The sequence below is a fragment of the Chinchilla lanigera genome, unplaced genomic scaffold, assembly GCF_000276665.1.
Source record: "Chinchilla lanigera isolate Chin_1 unplaced genomic scaffold, ChiLan1.0 scaffold00031, whole genome shotgun sequence".
Taxonomy (NCBI): Eukaryota; Metazoa; Chordata; class Mammalia; order Rodentia; family Chinchillidae; genus Chinchilla; species Chinchilla lanigera.
In genome coordinates this window covers 19,001,173-19,023,942 of record NW_004955432.1, presented here as the reverse complement: position 1 = coordinate 19,023,942, position 22,770 = coordinate 19,001,173, and the positions used below count along the sequence as shown (strand labels likewise).

The 22,770-nt window shown below is 39.1% G+C and overlaps 1 protein-coding gene across 3 annotated transcripts in view; it reads left to right on the top strand.

Moving 5' to 3' along the window:
- The window catches only part of Tmem168 (transmembrane protein 168), a 30,350-nt gene extending 8,490 nt beyond the window's left edge, over positions 1-21,860 (top strand). For 2 of the 3 annotated variants that reach the window (XM_005388106.2, XM_013516064.1), the window contains exons 3-5: positions 12,691-12,833; positions 14,341-14,615; positions 19,830-21,787. In XM_005388106.2, coding sequence (XP_005388163.1) covers positions 12,691-12,833; positions 14,341-14,615; positions 19,830-20,377 — 966 coding nt within the window. In that variant the 3' untranslated portion in view covers positions 20,378-21,787. Of the gene's footprint in view, positions 1-12,690; positions 12,834-14,340; positions 14,616-19,829 lie in introns of all 3 variants that reach the window. The other variant, XM_005388107.2, reaches the window with a different exon arrangement.
- The last annotated feature ends 910 nt before the right edge of the window (positions 21,861-22,770 follow it).

Here is a 22,770-nt window from a genome sequence, read left to right as displayed (position 1 = left end):
CATAATTCTAGTTTTCTATGTCAGGACTTGTTTTAAGGACTAGATGTGCTGTCCCACCTTCCAGACACAAATTATATGGGGAGTATCCTATTTGTAGAATGAATAGCCGCACAAGAAGGATTTTCACATCCTGACATACATGGTTCTAATAAAGAGCTCACCTTTGAATATCCTGTGGTGAAATCCAACCGTCTACAAGATGCATCCATGCTTATATCAAAATTTTAGAACCTTGTTTTAAATTTGAATTGTTAAAAATTATAAGGCATGTTAGGAGATGTGTTTATCCATCTGCATTTGAAAAATATGTGTTCTTGGGCAGAGTATACTATCAATTCAGTTAGGTCAGGTTGGTTGATAGTGTTGTTCATGTATCAGCATCTCTGCTAGTTTTCTTTCTAGTTCTGTCAATACTGAGAAGCGATATCACAATCTCCCTTTTTGCTCAGTTGTCTATTTTTTCTTTCGCTCGTCTTTTTTTTTGCCTTGTGCATTTGAAGTCCTGTTACTCTAGATGAGAACAGTTGTTACACATCCGTTACATCTCCGTAATACCTGATTCATTATTCAGTGGTCGAACTGAGTAGTTTCAGTAGGGGCCATATTGCCTGCAGAGCTTAAAATATTAACTGTTTCGTCCTTCACAGAAGAAGTTCGGCAGCCTTTGTTCTTGACCAGTGCTTGTGTGTGTGTTAATGGTGTGGAGCAGCTTTATGAAGTTGTGAATATTGGAATTCAGTAATGTGGGGAAAGAGCCTGAGATTTCTGAAGACCTTCAAGGTTATGTAGAAACTCCTGCTCAGCAGTGCCCTTGTTGAGTGACTTGCTACTTTAGCTTTTCAAGACTGACATGAGTCTAAGTTGTCTGCAGTTCCCAGTTCGTTTTTAGATGGTAACTTCTGCCTGTGGTGTTGGCATTGTGCCCTTTCAGGCATTTAGATTTTTTAACTTAGTTTAACTAATCTAATGTAGGAAGAAACACAGAAAGAAAAATATTTCAGCATTCATTTGATCATGAAATTTTTGCCTCTACCCATCCTTATTCCCACTGCCCATCTCCCTGCCTACCACAACTTTTAATCTCTCTGTGTGATCTCGGACTTTTGGCAATGGTCAAGCGTCACCTTTATCTGAAACATAATTCAAAGAACATCCATTGCATTTGCACAAGTTCCAATCCTTTTGAGTGGTGGAGTCAGAAAATTATATACTGAAACAAATTATTAAGAGCTTTGTGAGGACAAGACCATCTTGAGGATAATACTATTAATCTAAATTCTAAGCTCTGTCAAATTCTTTAAGTTGGATTTTAACTGATTGTTAATTTGAAATGTTTTTCATGTTCTAAATGATGTTGATACTGATTAATTTTTTAAGAATATATTTAAACCTGGGCCTGGGGATTTAGCTCAGCAGCACAGCGCCTGCCTGGCAAGCACAAGGTCTTGAGTTCAATTCCTGGTACCGGAAAAAAAAACCAAAACCAAAACCAAACAAAACAAAAAAAAGAATACATTTAAACCCATTTTGTTATATTTCTTTTTTTTTTATTTTAAAGAGGAAAAAAATAACAAAACAACAACAATAAAGACGAAAACAAAAAACAACACAAAACAATACATGACTTCAAAACAAAATGATAGGAATCAACAATGGTTGCTACACTATACACTGTTATCCTCAGCGAAGTTGCCCAGTCCACGTGCAGTATAAGAGTCATTGTTGAATTCGTGCTGTCTTGTATGGTGAAGCTCTGTATCATATTGAGTGGTTTTTTTTTTTTTTTAAATTACTTTTTATTGCCTTTGTTTTGTTTTGTTTTTTGAGACAAGTTCTCACTGTGTAGCCCAGGCGGGTCTCACACTCACAGCAATCCTGCCCCAGCCTCCAGAGTGCTGGGATTATAGGCATGCGCCAGCACGCCCAGTGCGTTTGCTACATTTCTGTCAGAGTAATAGAGTAGTACTAGAATGCTAAACTCTTCCACTAATCCATTGGGTGAGGCAGACCCAATGTGGCAAGAGGAGAAAACCAAAGAAGCCTTTGGAGTAGATCAGTTCGTCAGCCGTAGGTAGGCTTGATGAGAGGAGAGATGGTATAGTACAGGTCATCAGTTACCTTTCTCTTGCGAATATTTTGCTATCAGAGCTAAGGAATCTTTGCCTAACTCCATATGAATAGCTTTGTTTTTGTTAGTTTTACTGAGTCTAATACTGTCAGAATGACTCTGTGTCATTCCAAGTCATTTACATTAAAAAGCTGCAATTTTACCATTAACTTCTGTTGCGTTTTGTTCATAATCTCATTCCAATTTTAAATTGTAACGTTGCAGCTGTTGTTTCCTACAATTTTTATTGTTCAGTGAATGTGCTATTTGCTTTCCTTTTTAAAACTGTTTTTCGTAAATAAGTCAGAGAGATGTAGTACATTGCATTTGATACCAGTTTTGCTGACTAGCTGTAGGATTGAATTTTGATGGGTAATTCACAGAAGGATAAAGGGGGAAGGTATCCAGATAACTAAGGAAACCTGCTCTGTGGTGCTGCTTTATATTTGTATGCTTCCTTGCCAGTCATTGTCATTTGCAGATTCACTGGGATTGGGTGCAGCTTTATATAGGAACGCTTTTGACCCAGACTAGAGAAACGGTGATCACACTCGTTAGGGGAAGGAGTAGCAGTCAGTGGGTGTGACAGGTGTCTTAACGTCAGCCTCACGGCCAAGGCGGGGATGAATCCACAGGTGCGGCCCGGTGTCCATTGCTTGCAGGATCAGCCGTATTACTTCACTTAGCGTAGAAAGTAGGGAGTTTCCAGATCTCCTACTACACTAGAAGCTCATTTTAAAAATTTTTCTTTTGTTCCATGTTTCTTCCTAAAGTTTTTAAAAATTTTATTTATAGAGAAAAGGTAAAATAGTTTCATAACAAGATGATAGGAGAATAGCAATAGTTAATACATTGCATATTATTATCTGTAAATTAGGTACTCAGTACAAGATAAAGGCATAAAGACTTCTCCAGTCGATATTAGCACAAATCTTCCTTTTCTATGAACTAAGAGACACCAAGAATATAACTAATTTGCATTTTCTCCCTTTTCCCTTCCTTCCTTTCCGCTTTCCCCTTCCTCCTAGTTCCTTTTTCCTTTTGAAAAATTTCTCCCCATTTCACAGCATTTGTTGTACATTTTAGACATCATTTACTCTGTCAGTTTCTCATACCAGAGAGACAACACGATGTTTAACATGTGAGTTTGATATATTTCATTAATGAGTATGGTCTCAAGTTGCATCCATTTACCTATAAAAATCTTTAAGTTTATTTGTCTTTATGGCCCAGTAGTACTGCATTGTATAAAAGTACCACGTCTGCTTATCCTTATCCATTCCTTAGATGATGGGCATCTGGGTTGTTTCCAGGATTTAGCTGTGACAAATTGTGCTGCTGTAAACATGGGTGCACATATACTGCTGTGGTATGATGTTTTGAATTCTTCTGGAAAAATCCCCAGAAGGGGAATAGCTGGATTCAATGGGACCTCTTACCCTAGTTTACTGAGGAATTTCTACATTGATTTCTACAGTGGTTGCACCAGTCTGCACTCTCACCAACATTAGAGAACAGTTCCTTTTTTCCCACAGCACCTCTAGCGTTTGTTATGGGTTGATTTCTTGATGATAGCCATTCTTTCTGGGGTGAGAGGGAGCCTCAGTGTTGTTTTAATTTGCATTTCTCGAATGACCAATGATGTTGAACACTTTTTCATGTATTTATTTGCCATTTGTGTTTCTTCATCTGAGAAGTACATATTCATCTCAGATGCCCATTTTTGGATTGGGTCTTTGAATTTTGGGGGCCTGATTTTTTTTAATCTTTTATATGTTCTAGATAGAAGTCCTTTGTCTGAGGGACAGTGGCTAAATTTTTTTCCCACTCTCTGGGGGTGTCTTTTCACTCTGTTGATTTATTTTGATGTACAAAAGCTTTTTAATAATATGAGATTCCCTGTGGTTAATTCTTTGAAGTATTTCATGCACAGTTTGGTTTTTCTTCATAAACTCTTTGGCTACCTCTCTGTCTTGAAGATTTTTACCAACTTTCTCTTCCAGTAGATTTAGTGTTTCTCCTTTAATATTTAGATCTTTGATCCATTTTGACTTGAGTTTCCTGCATGGTGGTAGACCTGGTTCCAATTTTAGTCTTCGTCATTTAGAGAGCCGGTTTTTCCAGCACCATTTCTTTTGCTTTCTTTTTTTTCCAGCACCATTTCTTTCTTCCAGTGAGCATGTTGAGTGCCTCTGTCAAGAGTTAGGGTTAGAGTTGGGGGTTAATCCAGTCCCAAGGGAAACCCCTCATGAACCAAACATCCCATTAGGTCCTCCCTCTTACAGTACTACACTGCGGGTAGAGTTTCTTCTGCATGCTTTTGAGGGGGCACATAGAAGCTGTTGTACAAACGTAATGCCATTTTCCCTTCTAAAACACCAGTAACGTGGTCTGAACATGGTTTTCTTCAAAGAGAAAGTATGTGATAACAGTTTTTAAGGGTACATTTTCAGAAATGGGTTGTTAGGAGACTTCTTGCTGTGCAAGCAAGAGGAATTATGCTTGCACAGAGCAAGGTTGTACAGGGCAGGGGCCTCTTGATGCAGCCGAGAAATACAGTAAACGTGAGGTGTGTAAAACCTACCGGCTGAACGTGGCATGCTGTTTCCCAGTAAAATTTAGTAAGCAGAAACAGTCCACTAAAGCATGGTATGGTAAGTACATAAGCCAATGAGGCAGGTATTTATCAGTTACTGTATACTGTTCATAATTGTATGTGCTGTGCTTTAATTCTTAATATTAGCATATATTTGCAATACATAGTAATTACATTCATTTTAGGGAATTGGTACCTTATACATAGCGCATCTTTTGTTTTTTATTTTTGTTTGTTTTTTTTAACAGGGTCTAACTGTCTAGTTCAGGCTGGTCTTGAATTCAGTATGTAGCCTGGGCTGGCCTCAAACTCGCAGCAGCAGGCCTGCCTTAGCCTCCCAGGTGCTGGGGTCACAAGGGTGCACCACCGTGCCCGGCCGCATAGCCCATCCTTATCATTTTTCTCCCCCTTCTCTCCTCCTGCCCTCTCTTCTCCTTCCCCAAACTCCCGTCCCACCTCTGCAAAGTCTGCCTTCCTGTATCTCACATCTTGTATTTTTCTCTATATTTTGCGTCTCTCTTAGACAAACCTTGCACTATTTAATCTGTGTCTTACTTATTTCACTTAGGATTATAGCTCGAGATCTGTCCATTTTCCAAATTTAACCTTTATGGCTGAGTAGGACCTCATTGTGTATTTTTTTTTTTTTTTTTGGTTTTTTCTCCGGTACCAGGATCATTGTGTATTTATATCACATTTTCTTTATCGATTCATCTGTTGATGGGCATATAGGCCATAAGTTAGCTATTGTGAATTGTCCTGCTATAAACACTGGTATGCATATATCTCTGAAATACTGATTGTAACTCTTTTTGGGAAGATATCCAGAGGAAGTATAGCTGGGTGAAGTGGAATTTGTATTATTAGTATTTTGAGAGCTCTCCGCACTGATTTCCACAGTGGTTGTACTAGTTTACATTCCCACCAACAGTGCAGAAGGGTTCCTTTTTCCTCACGATCTTGCCAGAGTTTGTTGCTTTTTGAGTACCTGATGATGTCCATTTTCACTGAAATAAGATGGAATCTCAGTGTTGTTTTGATTTGCATTTCTTTAGCGGCTAAAATGCCGAACATTTTTTCATGTACTTATTGACCATTTGTATTTCTTTTGAGAAGTCTCTATTAATTTTAATTGCCCGATTTTTGATTAGGTCTTTCATTTTGAGAGTCTAATATTTTTTCGTTCTTTATGTATTATAGCATAAGACCTCTGTCGGAGTGGTTCTGTAGCTTATTTCGTAGCTCTGTTGTTTCTTTTGCCGTGCAGAGAGTACTTTTATGACCGACAGCATAGTAGATTTGTTTATGCTGGCATCACCACAGTGCAGTGTGCCACACGATTACCAGGCAGTGGGAATTTTTCAGCTCCGTTATCATCTTGAGGGAGCACCTAACTGTGACTGGTTCATGTATGCCCAGATGGCGTATGTGGCCCAGTGCTGACTGAAACATTTTCATATCATGCATGAGTGTATTTCTTCTGCTGGTTTTGCAGCACTTAAAACGGAATTGAAACATTTTAATGACTATACATTATCAGTTGTTTTCCATTTTAGGAGCTGTACCGTTTGTTAATTTTTTATATTCTAGCCACCATTCTATGCAATCTGTGTGTGTAGAGAGATATATACATATATATCAGTTTTTGTGAATTCCCATAGCACTTTGAGACAGCTTCCTTTACGGTTCTCATTTGTAGATGAGAAATGTGAAACTTGTTCGTCCGAGTGTGACTCCAGGCAGTCCGCCTTCCTAGCCTTCATGCATACTCACTTTTTTTTGGTTTTTCTCCCGTACCAGGAACCGAACTCACGACCTTGCGCTTGCCAGGCAGGCGCTTTGCCGCTGAGCTAAATCCCCAGCCCCTACTCACTTATTTTTGAGTACTTTTAGAGTTATAAATGAATATAGAGATTATTTAATGTAATCTGCTTATTTTGTGAAGAGTTAGTAGACTTCCTGTGTTGAGTTCCCATATCAGTGTAGTTGTAGTCTAAAAAACATTTTTATTTCTATCTCTGAGGCCACTCAACTAAAGGGTAGGTGCTTCTACTAGGACATTGACAACTATACACCAGCATCTTCTCAACAGCAGTTAGTTGGTTAGATTTCTGTTCTTTTGCTCATAATCTCGTTTTAATTTCAGAATGCTCCTTTGCAAATAAAGCTACCATTTATTGGAGAATATATTCTGTCTGTCTCTCAGGATGGGTATATGTGTGTGTGTGTGTGTGTGTGTGTGCTGGGGATAGAATCAGAGCTTCACACATGCTAGGCAGACACTCTACCACTGAACTGTATACTCCCAGCCTCATTTTATGCATTTCTAATCCATAGAATAATCTCACAAAATAAATATTGCCCCTTTTATAGATTCAGCAATTCAAGACTCAAAAGATTAATTTTTTCATATGTACACTGATAGTAAGTAGCTGAACTAGAATCAAAATCAGTCTAACTCCAAAGTTTAAGTCATTAGCATAACACCGTGAAGTTACTCAGCTTTAAAAATGTAAGGTGACTTTCAGAATGCTCTTAAATTTGGTGAACTAAAGTTTTGAAACTTTTCTGTGGTTTCTTAAATGTAGGGTTTTTCACATTGAAGAGCATTTATATATTGATGTGTAACATTTAGATATTCTGTTTCTTAATTTGACTACACTTTAGATTTCTGCATATGTTTTCTGACTCTGGCTTACTTAAGATGACTGACAGAAGAATAATTCTACACGTATAACAAGAATTATGTTTCTTCTGTAAAAGGTGGATTTTATACATGAGATTTTGACATTATCATCTGTATGTTGCATAGGAAATTTGTTTCCTGAAGACTTTCACGATCTGGAATGTTAAGTGTTTTTGATCATGACTTGAAACCCCAGCTAATTAGAGAACTAATATCTAGTAACTACTTTCTTTCAAAGGACATTATGTTCAGTTCCTGTTTTCTGTGAAATTTGAACCATGTCTTAAAAGGTGATAGTGATTCTCGGATAATTTGAAGAAGCAAATGGAGAGAAATACCTACACTTACTGATTTTAATCCAATGAGTTGATCTTGTTCGAAGGAATTATTTAAAGTATGAGTGCCCCATAATCATAAATTACTTCTGGGTTGAAGCTGTGGTTTAGAGACCAATAAAATTGAAACTTTCTGAAAGTGACAGGTGGCCAAAATTTTCCAAATTTATTTCGGTTATCCTTGGACATAGCTGCCATCTGTCTGTTCTGATTGTGCTTTTTTTTATTTGTTTCTTATATTGCCAAACCATGTCCACGTTTGTGTGTTACGTTAGTAGAATAATTGATACTGTATGTCTGAGCTTGTTTAGTCAAAATAAGTGTTAGAAGTACTTAGGATTTTTCTTTGTATTGCTACTTTAAATACTTACAATGGCTTAAAATTGTTTTCTAAGTTTTAATATGAAAAGCAAGTAGTAATAAATCACCTGTTGTCTATGAATCAGTAGATCCCTGAACACTTTTTAGTAATGTACTGAGCCGTGTTGCCAGTCGTGTTGTATAACCAGCAGGCGGTTATGAGTGACAGCAGTACCCATTAACATTTCAGTTGGAATTTAACATCACATAACTAGGTCTCGTGGTTTATACCTCGGTGGCCCCCAGGAGCCTCATGCACGGAGACGGGGCTCCGGAGGCGCCTGGCCTGCGTTAGGAGGGCACGTAGCTGACCGGCTGTCCTGAGATGGGGGCTGGACGAGCTGGGTCACCGCAGGGGTGGCCCGGAAGGGCTCCTCCGCCTTCTGGGCTGCGCTCTCTTTGTCTGCGCCCCTCCCACCACGGCAGGAGCAGCCACCCTGCCCCTCCGTGCGGGCTGGACTGTGAGCTGAGACACACGCCAGAGTGAGCCTCTTCTCCTTAAGGGTTGGGGGTTGTCCGGGGCTGAGGGTGTGACTAAGACGTGCGGCCTCCTGTTGGAGTCATCTATGAATGGACTAGCGATTAAGCTTTATTTTTTACTAAGTTCACTGCTAAGTCAAGCTGTTCGATACTTACTCTGACGGTAAAAACTGTAAGGTATCTTTCGTTTTCAGTAAAATGTTGGTAGTAACAGATTTAAGAGCGCTTTACGTGGTAGTCAGTAGGAGCGATGGATCGCAGACGCCCGCAGGGAGCCTCCCTCTCCTGCCGGTCACGCTGCACACTGGAAAGAGAGAAGGAGCAAGAGGCAGTAGCGGGACAGCAGGGGAGCAAGCGAGCAACACAGAGCTCCTCGGTTCGCATTCCGACCCAGTGCCTGTTGGAGGCCTAACCTAGATTAAGTACCGGAACGTGGGTTAACAAATTAGATTGGTTTTTTGTACAGAGTGAGGGAGATGGATCGAGTAAGTTAGTACACCCGTTTTGGAAGTCAGTGTGGAGATTTCTCACAAATCTGAAGATAGGAACCCTGTTTCACCCCGCCGTGCCTCTGCTGGGTGTCCTCCCTGAAGACCTGGAGTCGTTCTGCCACAGCACAGCCTGCCTCAGCCCACCGGTGCTCTTGTGTGCAAGCAGCTTGGTTCCCAAGCAGAAGCAATGGCAGTTTCAGTCTGGTTGTGAGCGCTGCGTAGAGCGATGAACGCATCGTGGCCGTCCACCTTGCACCCGCGCGGCCCTGTTTTCCAGATTCGTGGCACAAGTTAAGTTGGTGACGAGGGGCCGCTGTGCAGTAGACACATGGCCATGTTTGCAGCACCACAGCACACAGTAGCTAGGTCACAGGCACAGCCTGCATGCCAGCAGCGGATGAACGGATAAATAAATTGTTGACACGCAGTGGATGCTGCTTGCTGCAGAGAAGGACCGCTGTGAGTCGTGTTTGGAAAATGGACGAATCGTGAGACCGTCACCCTAAGCAATGTAAGTCACAAAAAGTTGAGTATCTCATGGTAACTCTAAGATGAGAGAATTAAAATACATACAGCGTGACACGTCCGCAAGGAGGTCTACGTGCGTGACTGTCCCACTGGCTGGCTTGTCCCGCTGGTGGCTCCAGCTGGTGGGAACATGTTAAAGTGCAAAGTAGTGAGCCATGTGAAGAGATGGAGGTGGCGCAGTGGAGGTGGGAAAAGGATCTGGGAGGGAAGGGGAGGCGGGCGAGGGAGACCTGGGAGTGAAGATGAGCAAGGTGTCAGACCCCAGGCTGACCGTAACCACCCCACATAGCAGCGTACTAATTAATCAGACAGAGATGCGTAGGCCGGGAAAGCCCCCGCCTTCTGGAAGAAACAAAACCTCTGGGAGAAGAGAGACATTGTCCCAGACCTAAAGTGAACCATGCAGTAATATGGGATTTTCCTATGCAGCGCTCAGGTCATATCTGGATGTACGCATATGCACACAGCACTGAATTCAAGAAGCAGCAAAAAAACCCAGAAGAATGTTGAGATACTGCGATGATCAAACGTCATGAAAGCAGTTGAAAAAATAAAAAGCAAAGATCAGTGCATAATGGTAGGACACTGGAAACTATAAAAAATAACAAGGCAGATTTGGAAAAGAACCAAGTAGGAGTTTATAATTACAAAGTAATTACCTGAAGTTAAATAGTTTAAAGGCTAATACTAGGCAAAGCTGAAGTGAACATTAGTGCGTCAGAAATACACAAGAAGGAGCATGGAAGAGGAAAATATGGAAAATCATGGAGGGAACGCGTAATACAGAATGCAGTGAGGCGGTCTCCTCTGCCTTTGACTAGACTGCCTTGAAGAAAGGAAATAAAGGCCAGACAAACTACTTGGAGGATCGACGAATAGACCAGCAGAAGACAGTCCAGAAACTGCATGAATACTTCATTTGGAACAAAGGTGGCCCTGTGGAGTGATGTGGAACGGTTAATATTTTCAGTAATTGGTGCTTGTACAGTTGAGTGTTCGTATAGGAAAAAAATAGGGCTATTATAGACAGAAATCAGTTACATGTAGATCTAAATATCAAGGGCGAAACATTTTGTAAAAGATAGTGTTAAACATGTTGACGTTTGGGTAGAGGGAGATTTCCGTAAGACACAAAATTACTACAGTTAAGAACTATGGTTGGCAAAAACCAGCATTAAAAAGCCATACAAAGGGAAAAATATTTGCAGTATATCCAACGAATAACTTTTATCTAAAATAAATTGAGAACAAAACAAAGCTGTAAAGTAGTGAGTGAAAGGCCATTCCCATAGTAGAGTGGACAGTGTTTTCACAGTGTAGCAAAGATGGAGCTCAAATATCAAAAGTATTTAACATCATTAATAGACAACTTGATGTTTAGCATAGTTTTGTTTATAAAAATGACAAATACTATGCGGTCTAAATGCCAATAATAGAATGCCATTTGGCCTTCATCATTATGTTAATAGACTTATATTAAAAAGTTTGCAGAATATTATGTGTCATCCCTTTTTGATTTTCTTTTTTTTCTTCTGGTACCGGGAATCAAACTCACAACCTTGCGCTTGCCAGGCAGGTGCTGTACCGCTGAGCTAAATCCCCAGCCCCTGTCATCCCTTTTTGTTAAAGTTACATATACCTAGATGAGTGTGTGTGATACTGTAGACACAGAATAAAGTCTGGAAATATTTCAGGAAGTAGCTGTATATGGTCGATAGTACAATTGAAATTAATCATGTATATTTTTTGTTTTCACTTTTTTATGTTTTCCAGTGTTTCTAAATTGATCATGTATAGTTTTTACTAAATACATAGTTGTATGTAATGTATATTATATGATTGATATAATTACCAAAATATGGCAGTGTATCTATTTCTTCATTATGGGAATCGGTTTTCTCTTTTTTATTAAACTTTTGAACAGATGAATTACTCTTTAATGTTAAACATGTGCTGGTGCATATTGGTGTAGCACCAAAAAAAAAATGTGGATTAGTATCAGTAGTCTAAAGATGTAGTTCATTACTGAATGACCATTTCCTTTATGTTTTCTTTTCACTTAAGTTGGCCCTTTCTTTTCTTTTAACTGCAATTAATCTTGCTTTGTCTTTGTAATACTTCTTCTTTTCCATATCCTATTTTTTAGGATATTGAAATGTCCTTAATATTTTCTGCCTTTTTCTTTTGCTACAGTTTTTAATTTAGACATAGAGTTTAGAGCTTTTCAAAGGTACGCTATAAAAATTTAATTTGTTATTTTTTGTTTTTCATTTTTCTTCCAGTACCAGGAATCGAACTGATGACCTTGCACTTGTCAGGCAGGCGCTTTGCCGCTGAGCTAAATCCCCAGCCCCAACACTACAAAAATTTAAGCTATAAACATTTCACTCCTTTAGGATCTTAAATTACCTTAAGGTTTGTTTCTATAATTTCTAGCTTTTGGCTAGGGATATAGCTCAGTAGCACAAGTGCCTGCCTAGCAAGCTCAAGGTCCTGAGTTTGATTCCCAGTACAAAAAAAAAGCCACCTATAGAATAGTGGTCCAAGTTTTGTTGGGCGTGGTGGCACACACCTCTAATCCCAGCACTCGGGAGGCTGAGGTAGGAGGATCGTTGCGAGTTCAAGGCCAGCCTGGGCCACAAAGTGAGCTCAAAGCCAGCCTGAACTACATAGTGAGACCCTGTCTCAAAAAAAAATATAGAGAAAAAAAATTTTTTTTAGAATTTTTTCATAAAAGAAGAATCCTCTCTAAAGTAATGAACATATTAATTTGCAAAATGACGTAAGACGTGGATTTCACAAGGAGATATGTTTCTTAGCTTTGTTGTACGTCTTGTTTTTAGTTTGTAAGGGATATTATTTCACAGATTTGTAGAAATATGATATGCTTTGATTTGCCACATCTAAGAAACTTAGATGCATTTTAAATTTATTGTAGTAGTTAACATATATGTATATGCTTTAACTTTATAATTGTTTTTAGATTACTAGTTGTTCTTTTTATCCTTTTTTGGAAGTAGAAATAAAAACTGTACATCAACATGCATGTATGGAAATATATACATACATTCACACCGTGTAAAAATGTTGTTTTGAATTTCTTTTAGCCAGCAAATGGAATCTTCTTGAGCATGTTTCTGATTGTCCTGCCGTTGGAATCCATGGCTCATGGGCTCTTCCACGAATTGGGTAACTGTTTGGGAGGAACATCTGTTGGATATGCCATCGTAATTCCCACCAATTTCTGCAGGTACTGTGGTGTAGTCAGAAATAACTGCTTGACTCAGTAACGTTTTAATATTTATACATTATGTATATGAATATAAAATACAGCTTTTTTAGAATTGCAATTTTTAAAATTTAATGTCTGGTTGTATTTCATTATCCCAAACCTGTAGAAAACTTCATTGACCTCAAAAGTGTGGAAAATCTGCATGAAATTGTAAATACTGCTATATTTTTATTTTTTATAGCTAAATATCTATAAAACAGAAAAAAAATAGTTCTTGCTGCTAATGAATTTTGATGACCAAGTGTTCATCATACTTTTTGTGAGAGGCATATTCTGAAATCAATGTTTTTATCTAATTTCAAGTATTTGACAAATTCTCCAAACAAATTTATAATGAATATTTTCTTCCATGTTAATGGCTTGGCGAAAGTTGAAAATTCTTGAGAGAAGTAAAAAAGACAAGAGACTTGGAAAGGTCTCAAGTAGGACATGGCAATTCTGCAGAAAGAATACATGAAAGAATTACGTGCACAGTTAGATTTTTGTTTCATTGTAATTTCTGTTTATTGTGCATTCTTTCATTTTTCTTGACTGTTAAATGTTACAAATATGAAGCAAAATGTTTTCTTTTAATGAAAACTAAGTGCTCTTAGAATAGTCTTGTACCACATGAACCGAAATTCAAAGCTTCAGAATTCCGGGTAGAAACGTATTTTCTGGGTAGGAGTGATGGCTTCCCCGTACTACTGATAGTATTTTGTTTCTGCTCATGTAAAGCATGGTGTAGCATCTGTATCCGAGTCCTGTCTTAATGTGTTCCGACATCTGAGTCTTCAGTTAGTGCTCGGTGTGTAAGGTGTAGATGTAGCTATTAATACTTGTCTTTAAATTATATTATTTGTTTGTTTGTTTGTTTTTGGTTTTTCTCCGGTACCGGGAACCGAACTCACGACCTTCCGCTTGCCAGGCAGGCGCTTTGCCGCTGAGCTAAATCCCCAGGCCCTTTAAATTATATTAATAGATAATGTCTTCCGTCTTTTATATGCCTTAAGTTAGTAGAGCTTGAACCAACTTTATAAAGATTTTTCAACACAGAAATGAAATATATAATTAAAATATTGCTTCCATATTTTATGTAGTAAAATATTTTTCTCAAGAATAAGTTATTATGGTTCTTAAAATATGCAGTATGATCTTGCTTTTTAAAAGTCTTGTTCAATGGCTGTCAGCTGACGGGAAAATAAGAATAAGAAGCAACAGGTAGTACTCTCTACATTTGGAGATACTCTCCTAGTTTTTAGTTTAGTTATTGCTTTATTGATAAATGTGATTTTTAAAAATCAGATTGTAATTTTCCCAGCTTAAGTCTTAGTATTATAAATATTATAGAAAAGATGATTCTTAAAAATCCTTGCATTTAGGTTGCAACTGTGATTATTATTCTTAATCAACTATAATGAGACATGAGGGTATTACATAGAAAGATAATTTTTAAACACCAAAATAATAGTTTTTTCTTCTTCAGTCCTGATGGTCAGCCAACACTGCTTCCACCAGAACATGTTCAGGAATTAAATTTGAGGTCGACTGGCATGCTCAACTCCATCCAAAGATTTTTTGCGTATCACATGATTGAAACCTATGGCTGTGACTATTCCACAAGTGGACTGTCCTTTGATACTCTGCATTCCAAACTGAAAGCTTTCCTTGAACTTCGGACTGTGGATGGACCGAGACACGACACATACATTCTGTATTACAGCGGGCACACCCATGGCTCGGGAGAGTGGGCCCTCGCAGGTAAACTCCCCTTCGGCAGTTTCACTGCTGTGAAGACACACATACTTGTAGAAATCCGCTCTGTGTGTAGACCTTAAATTTCCCAGGTTGCCACTTTATGGTGCCCAAGAACTTGTATGACTACTTTTCTCTTTACATACCTATGTAGTGTAACTCTAATAATCAGCCAGGTTTCGGGGATTATGTTTTATAGTAATTGGAAAAAGCAGACTTGATTTGAGACTTACAGTTAGTTTCCTTTTAAAGTATTTTCAGAATTATTAGATTTAAATTTTTTAGAAGCTGCTAAGCTTCTTTAACTAGTACTTCCAAGTCTTTAAATGTTGTAAGATGCATGTATCAGTGGTCCTTCATATATGTAGCTTTATGTATGTTACAGAGCTCACTAAAAAGCTTTTGGGCAGGACAGGGTCTTGTTACACAGTCCCGGCTGACCTCCCACTCACTCCTCTCCTTCCTCAGACTCCTGAGCGCCGGGATTACAGGCAGTGGCCCCGTGCCCAGCTCGTCCCCAGAGTTGCCCGCCGTAGGCATTGTGGAGGGAGGGAGGCACGTCGCGAGAGCTTGGCTCCTGTTCTCACGGCTACCACGGTGTTGGTTTAGGCAAGGCGCTGGTTTTTAGTTTTTTCATCTGTACAGTGAGTGGGCAGCATGATCATTGAATTTCCTGGTAAGATAGAAATCGTGCAGCGCTCCTTTGGATTTTTTAAATGCTTTTAATCTGTTGGAAAAAAACATAAAATACTTGTGGTTGATGTGCATTATGGGAATAAAGGAAACACTTTCACTGCCAAGAAAGAAATGAGGTCTGTCTTTATGATACTGTGTAGAAATTCGTTGGCCAGTCCTCTCAACTGCAGGAGAGACCCCATAGGTCAAGGACTTTGTCTCTTGAATCGTTACATAGAACAGGGTCTGGAACATAGGTGGGGGCCTTAAATTATCTATAGGTGGATGAAGTCATTGAATGAATCGTGAAAACATAATTATTTTATGTTAAAAGGTCCATTTATATTTAGTCATATCCTGCCTTTTCTAGAAAAGATTTGAGATGTTTTAAAGCAAGAATACACAACAATAATAAAATAGTCATGCAGTGTCAGTAGACACACATTTTAAGGTCAGGAAACAAGTGTGAGAAGAACGGGGGCAGAGCTGCCCGCGTGAGCTCAGAAGGAGACGCCTGGGGAAGCAGGGCCTCCCGCGGGACCGCACTCACCTGCCGACGCTGTCACTGGGGTTTTGTCAACGACAAAGGCGTTTTCTGTGTTTAAAATAAATACTGAATAACTTACGGACTGATTAGAAAGAGCAACCTCATATAGATTCGGCACATTTGAAGCCTTGGCTGCTGTGCTTCGTGCTTTGTAAACAGCATTAGATTTAATCTTCATATGAAATCTTTTGAGATAGATGCCATTGCTGTTATTTTCACTTTTTAAAGAACAAAATGGAGCAGAACGTGGTTATGTCACGTAGCTGTCCGTGGCCGTACTGCCGAGTGGTAGAACCGTGAGGTGGGGAGCGTGACTCGGGTCCGGCTGGCCCGACTCGTGGGAGGCTTTTCCCTCCGTTCATGTTGCCACAAGGATGGACGCTGTGGTGATAGAGGAATGGCGGGTTTCGGGGAAGTGCTTAGGCTAGCGTGGGTCACCCGTTTTCCAAAAAGCAAGGACAGAGTACTCTGCATCTACATGAACATGGTTTAAACATCATTTATTTTTGATCACAATGTAGAAAACGGCTTTTTAAACCTTATGGCTTCTTCATTTCCAGGTATAATATAACACTCTGCTACCCTTTAACTCAGAACACAGAAGAAAAGTTTCTAGTCAATTAAAAATTTTCTAGAAATAAAATTTCATCCTTAAATCCAGGGAGTGCTTATTGTATATTTGCTACAATAGTTGTAATAAAAACTCTTCCCAAATGAGATGAGGGAAAAAGGCATAATTTTGGTGGTTAATACCTATGGCTTTGGAAATAATTTCTAGGCATCAAGCGTACTGGTTAGTATTTATATCCACTTTTTCTTTTCCTGGGAAAACTAAAAGACATCGGGATAAATAATACATAAAGCGGGGTATAACAGCGCGTGCCTGTAATCGTAGCACTTGGGAGGCTGAGACAGGAGGATCACCAGTTCAAGGCCAGCCTGAGCTACGTAACAATTTTGTGGCAGGCCTAGACTACTTATTGAGACTTTGTTAAAAAAAAAAAAAAAAAAAGGATATAAATTGGTGTTTGTAAATGTTCATTCATTATGAAGTAGGACTAATTTATGAAGACCTACTTCTATTAAGCTAATGTAAATTTAGTAAATATCAATCGCAGTCTGGGATGATGGTAATTAGAAGAGAAGCAGAAATAAATGGAAAAAATGCAGATAATCTGTAATGCTTTTTATCACGGATAAACCCTTTAAAAAAGCAGTCTGGGTTATTTAAAATGCCTCAGATGGCTGCTGTCTGATAAATGTAAGTGCTTCGTGTCTGGGCTGGGAGCCGAGTACACTGTACAGTCTTCGTACAGAGACGCAGGGCAGAAATAACTGGAAAGGCTTTCCTGCTGCTCTGCTGGTGTGGAAAGAGCATTTCTGTAAGTGAATGAGGGTAGAATGTGCTACAGAATACTGAAGCGGCGGTGCACCGTGTTCAGCGTTGTTGTTTTGTGGTGGGTGGAGTTCGTAATAGCTCTTGGAATCTGTGTCATCCTCTGATCTCTGGAGAAATGGCACAGAACCGGCAGTAGCGTACGTTAACGTCGGGCCATCTCTGAAGACGCGTGATCTGGAGGTGTGACACGTTAGCGCCGTGTGGGGACTGGGTGCCGATTAGCGCTTCCGAGCCAGCGTGTGTGAGCGGCACTGCAGCTCGTAACACACATGCTTCGCTGCCTGGCTTTGATGCAGCAGGCCGGTTAAAGAATGATTAATAAATCGTACATAGAGATCGCGATTTAGCCTGGTGTCTAAGTTCATATCACTAATGCAAACGATAAAACGTTTTCTCCCTCTCTGGTTTTGATACTTAAACAAAGGATGATTGCTCTTGGTGGAAACAAGTAGTCTTCTGAAGTTAGGTTGTTGATTTTGTGCTAATGAATTATCTTAAAACTTTTCTAATTTTAAAGGTAGTATATGTTCAGTGTAAAAACTTCAGAAAATTAGTCAAATATTTTTAAAACCAACAGTTGCTGCTGTAATTTTTATAGACACGTTTCTATTTGTGCATTTCTCTTGCCAGCATAGACATTTTCTTCTTTGTTTTGTTTTTGGAGACAGGGTCTTGCCATGTAATTCACTGCGTAGCCCAGGCTGGCCTCGAACTCATGGCCATCCTCTTCTCTCAGGCGTGCACCTCTACACCCTGTTTGCTCATCTATTTTTAAATAATTATTATTTTATGATACAAGCTTTTAAGATTATATCATAATTTATTTCCATTCCCCCCAAATTTCATACTGCCTTAGATACAAGTGAGAAGATCTCTAGGCAATTTTTTTTTTTGTCTCTACTTCTGTTCTTTCCTTAATATAATCCCTAAAACTGGATGGTTGTGTCTCTATGTCATTGAGACAGGGCTAGGACTAGGGTGAGGGAAGGGTTGCTGTTACCACTGGCACCGAACTAAAGAGAATGGCAAGAAAAACCCTGTCATTGAAATAAATAATTTTGTTTGTTTATTTATTTTTTTGGTACTGGGAATTGAACTCAGGACCTTGTGCTTGCCAGGCAGGCACTTGTGCCACTGAGCTACATCCCCGGCCCTGTTTGTTTGTTTATAAGACAGGGTCTCACTGTGTATTCTAGGCTGGCCTTGAACTCAATATGTAGCTCAGGCTAGCTTCAAACTCACAGCAATCTTCCTGCCTCAGCCTCCTGATTGCTGGGATTACAGGCACCTGCCATCATGCAAGGCTGAACTAAATAAAGTAACATTCCTAAAAATGAAAGTGAATGCAAAATACTCCAATGCACAGTGAACCATATATAATATCGACTAGTTGTGAAACAGGTTTCCAGTTTAGAAATGTGTTTGTTTAAGCCTGGGAATGTGGTTTGGTGGTAGAACCGTGGGTCCCACCCTCTGCACGGGAAGGATTAGAAATGTGTTTACTTTTCTCAAGTAAGTGTTTAGACTTTTCAAACTCTTTGTCTTTCCTCAGATACAGCACTAATATAAATATAATTCCATTCTTGAACTTTTCCTTGTTGGAAGTGTTTTTTTTAAATGCACGTAGTAGGTACCTATTTGTGAACATGAGGAAGTATTGTTTTACTAGTGGCATAGAACAGGGGCCAGTAAACTTCGCGCACAGAGCCAGGTATTTTTGGCCTTTTAAATTTTGGACTGTAGAATCCATTGCCACTACTTAGCTTTGGCATTGTAGAGCAAAAGCCGCCATCCAGGGGATGTAAGTAGTAAGTGTGCTTGTATTCTAATAGAATGTTATTTATAGACATATATGAAATGTAAATTTTTTGTGACTTTCATGGCACAGAATATTCTTTTGATTTTCTTTAAACTGTGTAAAAATGTAAAATCAATTCTCAGCGGTTAGGTTCCATAAAAGCAGATGGCAAGTTGGATTTAGCCCACGAGCTATAGTTTGCTATCCCAGCAAAAAATATTAGCTTTCTGTATAATTTTGATTTAGCTTTAAAGTAGTGCAAAAGCCATATGTAGTCAGTAGAAAACGTACTTTGAATTTGAATTTTGTTCTTTTCCTGGACTAGCAGTGTGCAGTAGAGTAAACTCCAGGGAGCCCAGGTAGTGTGGGTGAGCCTCAGGTCCCAGGGAGCCCCCCAAGCCCGAAGGCAAACATCTGCTGTTCTGCAGTGTGCAGGAATACTCGGTAGGCGAGGTCCACAAAATGTATAATCGACGTACAGTGTCTTCAACTGAGGGTGAGCTTATTGGAATATAAACTGACTGTAAAATCAAGAAGCATAAATATGTAAAACAATTTTCTTAAATTATCACAGTATATTCCTTTTTATGTAAGGAGTAAGGATGGTTGTATAAACTTGAAGATGAAAATCTGTCTTTCAAAATATCTTCTGCAAAGACAGTTTGAAAATGTCTTTCAAATGCTTGCATCTCTTTTTTGCTTACATGTTTAATTCTGAGAATTGTAAGGCAAAGAACTCATGAGAAAACTCTTCATGAGAGGCTTCAGAAATTTCTCTGTTCAACTTTCTCTTGTCCACAGGTGGAGACATCCTGCCCCTTGACACACTTGTAGAATGGTGGAGAGAAAAGAACGGTTCCTTCTGTTCGCGGCTTATCATCATCTTAGACACCGAGAATTCGGCCCCGTGGGTCAAGGAGGTGCGAAAGGTTGACGACCAGTATATCGCAGTGCAAGGAGCGGAGATGGCAAAGACAGTAGATATTGAAGAGGCCGACCCACCACAGCTGGGCGACTTCACCAAGGACTGGGTTGAGTATAACTGCAACCCTGGTCACGACATCTGCTGGACCGAGAAGGGGCGCACCGTGAAGGCGGTGTACGGCGTGGCCAAGCGCTGGAGTGACTACACGCTGCACCTGCCGACGGGCAGCGACGTGGCCAAACACTGGACGCTGCACTTTCCCCGGGTCACGTACCCGCTCGTGCACTTAGCTAGCTGGTTGTGTGGCCTGAACCTTTGCTGGGTCTGCAAGACGTGCTTCAGGTGCTTGAAAAGATTGAAAATGAGCTGGTTTCTTCCTGCTGTGCTGGACACGGGACAAGGCTTCAAACTTGTCAGATCTTAACTTGGACCCCGGGGCAGGGTGTTACTGAGCGTCCGTATCACCAGTTATCACTAACTTGCCAGTTTTTTGTATGCTACATTTTTATTTGTGGAAAATACCTTGCTACTGCTGCAGCTGTTCCACTTTGTCTTTTCTCAAGTAACGGGATCGGGGGGTGTTGGGAATAAGCATTATTTTATATTAAAAGTACGCAGGAAGTCATGAGTGCTGCCTCTAAATGCTTAAGAGATGTTAAAAATAACAGTGCACTTTCAGGAACGTTTGCGTTTGCCTCTGACTAGAAAACAGTTGTCTGTGCCCTGCGACGGCCAGTGGAGAGTGACTAATGCCTTTTCTCTACGCGTGCATTGGACATTGTAGGTCTGACAGGTTTATTCACTATTTTAAGACTACCAGTTTACTAACAGATTTCTTTTTTGTGAACAGTTAGGCTTGAGTCCACGGCCATTTGAAGAAGTATAAACATTTCTTAGAGAAGGAAACAGTCTACCCAAAATGAATGCAGAATTGGCTTGTACTTAATCACATTTGGGTATTTTGGTTGTGAACTGTTACGGTGTGGCAGAGAAGCTCAGATTCCCTTTTAGATCAAAGCATTCTTCATGTAGGTCCCCATAGGAAGCTGGAGGTGGCCACCTGTTCCTTCCTGCATACTGAGGGCTCCGAAAGCACTGCTAATTTCAAAGACTGTTTCTCAGGGTAACAGTGTTTTCTTAATGAACAGTGTTTCACGCTACAAACTTCTTGCTAATTCTTCCCTTTCAGAAAGTAGTCTTATAAAAGAAATTCAGCATTTTCTCATTGCCCAGTTCAGTCTAAGTATTCAGAAGATACTTCCATCTCTGTGGTGTTAATTCTTTGCTATGAAAGTTATTTTTTCAATTCCCATTTGTGGTAACATTTTTTTCTACTGAAGTTAAAAGGATAGGAAACAGGTCATTTTTCTTTGTAGGCATGCATTATATAAAAAGTATTCATGTTTGCAGTTAAGCATAATAAGTGTGGTTATAATGTTTAAAACTTAATGTTTTGTCTGAGTAAAACAGGCAGTGATCAGGCGGTCTCCTAAGAGGTAATTTATTTCATGTTCCCTTCCAGTGATCCTTGCATTCTAAATTTCTATCTTTGAGAAATATCAAGAGGGGATAAAATTGTGAGATAATCTAATCTTTGTTTCTTAAATAGTGACTTTTCACCATTGAAGCCATTTTTCCCAGTGCAGAGAGAGGAAACAATGCCTGTCTCTACCATTTTCTGCTGGGGAACAATTGAAGATTCGCTCAGAAGAAGTCGCTTGTACACCATGATCTATGCAGCACTGTTATTATAGTCTGATTGTTTCTATGTTTCAAATATGAGTTTCTTAAAGACTTTGAATAAAATTGTATTAAAAAGTAATTTTTCACTTAATGTGCAATGAATAGTTACTGAATGTTTTAGTATATTGAAAGTAATAATTATAAAAAATGACCATGTTTTAAAATTCATGTTTGGTGGCAGATTGTTTGGAAAATTTCCAATACTTGGTGAAATATTTTTATTAGCACAGTCTAAACAAAATAGTATAATGTTTCATCAATGCTCTTTTCAGAAATAATATAATAGAAAAGCCATGTGTTAAAGCATTCACTTACAGCATCAAAGAAGTTAATGTTCAGTAAAATCTCCTTGTTTTCTCAACCAGTAGGCATTAAACTAACTCTAACTAAAGCGGATGTCTTCGCTACGGGAAAGCCAAATAAATATAGAAGTATGTTCTGCATTCTTTATAATGTAGTGTTGTTAGTACTGAAAATTAATTAGAAGATAACAGTTTTATACCCTAAAAGTTAATTTCTTAACTATATGTACTATCTGTAAAAAAAAACAACCACCAAAAAAGGCCTTTGGGCCGAAAATGTGCTGAGCCAGCTTATTTACTAAAAGTTATTGAAATACACTTTGATGAATTTTCCTTCCACAAAAACTATGACTCTTGAGGATGATAAAGTTGCCAATTTTAAAACATTGCTAATGTAGTGGATAGTGCAGAGAATTTTATCAAAAGGATCAAGTAGTACTTTTGCCTAAAAATTTTAAAAAATCTTTAACAGTGAGACTAATTTGCTTATGGTTGTCATTTTGTGTGACATGTATTTATGAAGCAGTTACTTGAAATGAATTATTTTAGGGACACTTTACCATTCTACTAAAAAGAAACATGGAGATATTTCTCAACATAATTCACGTTAATATTTGTTTCCTTTTATGATACTTTGCTAATGTCACAAAAAATACTGTACCCCAAAATCATCTTTTTAACGGGTGTGCATCGGGGCTAGGGATTTAGCTCAGCGGCACAGCGCCTGCCTGGCAAGTGCAAGGTCGTGAGTTCGATTCCCGGTACCAGAAAA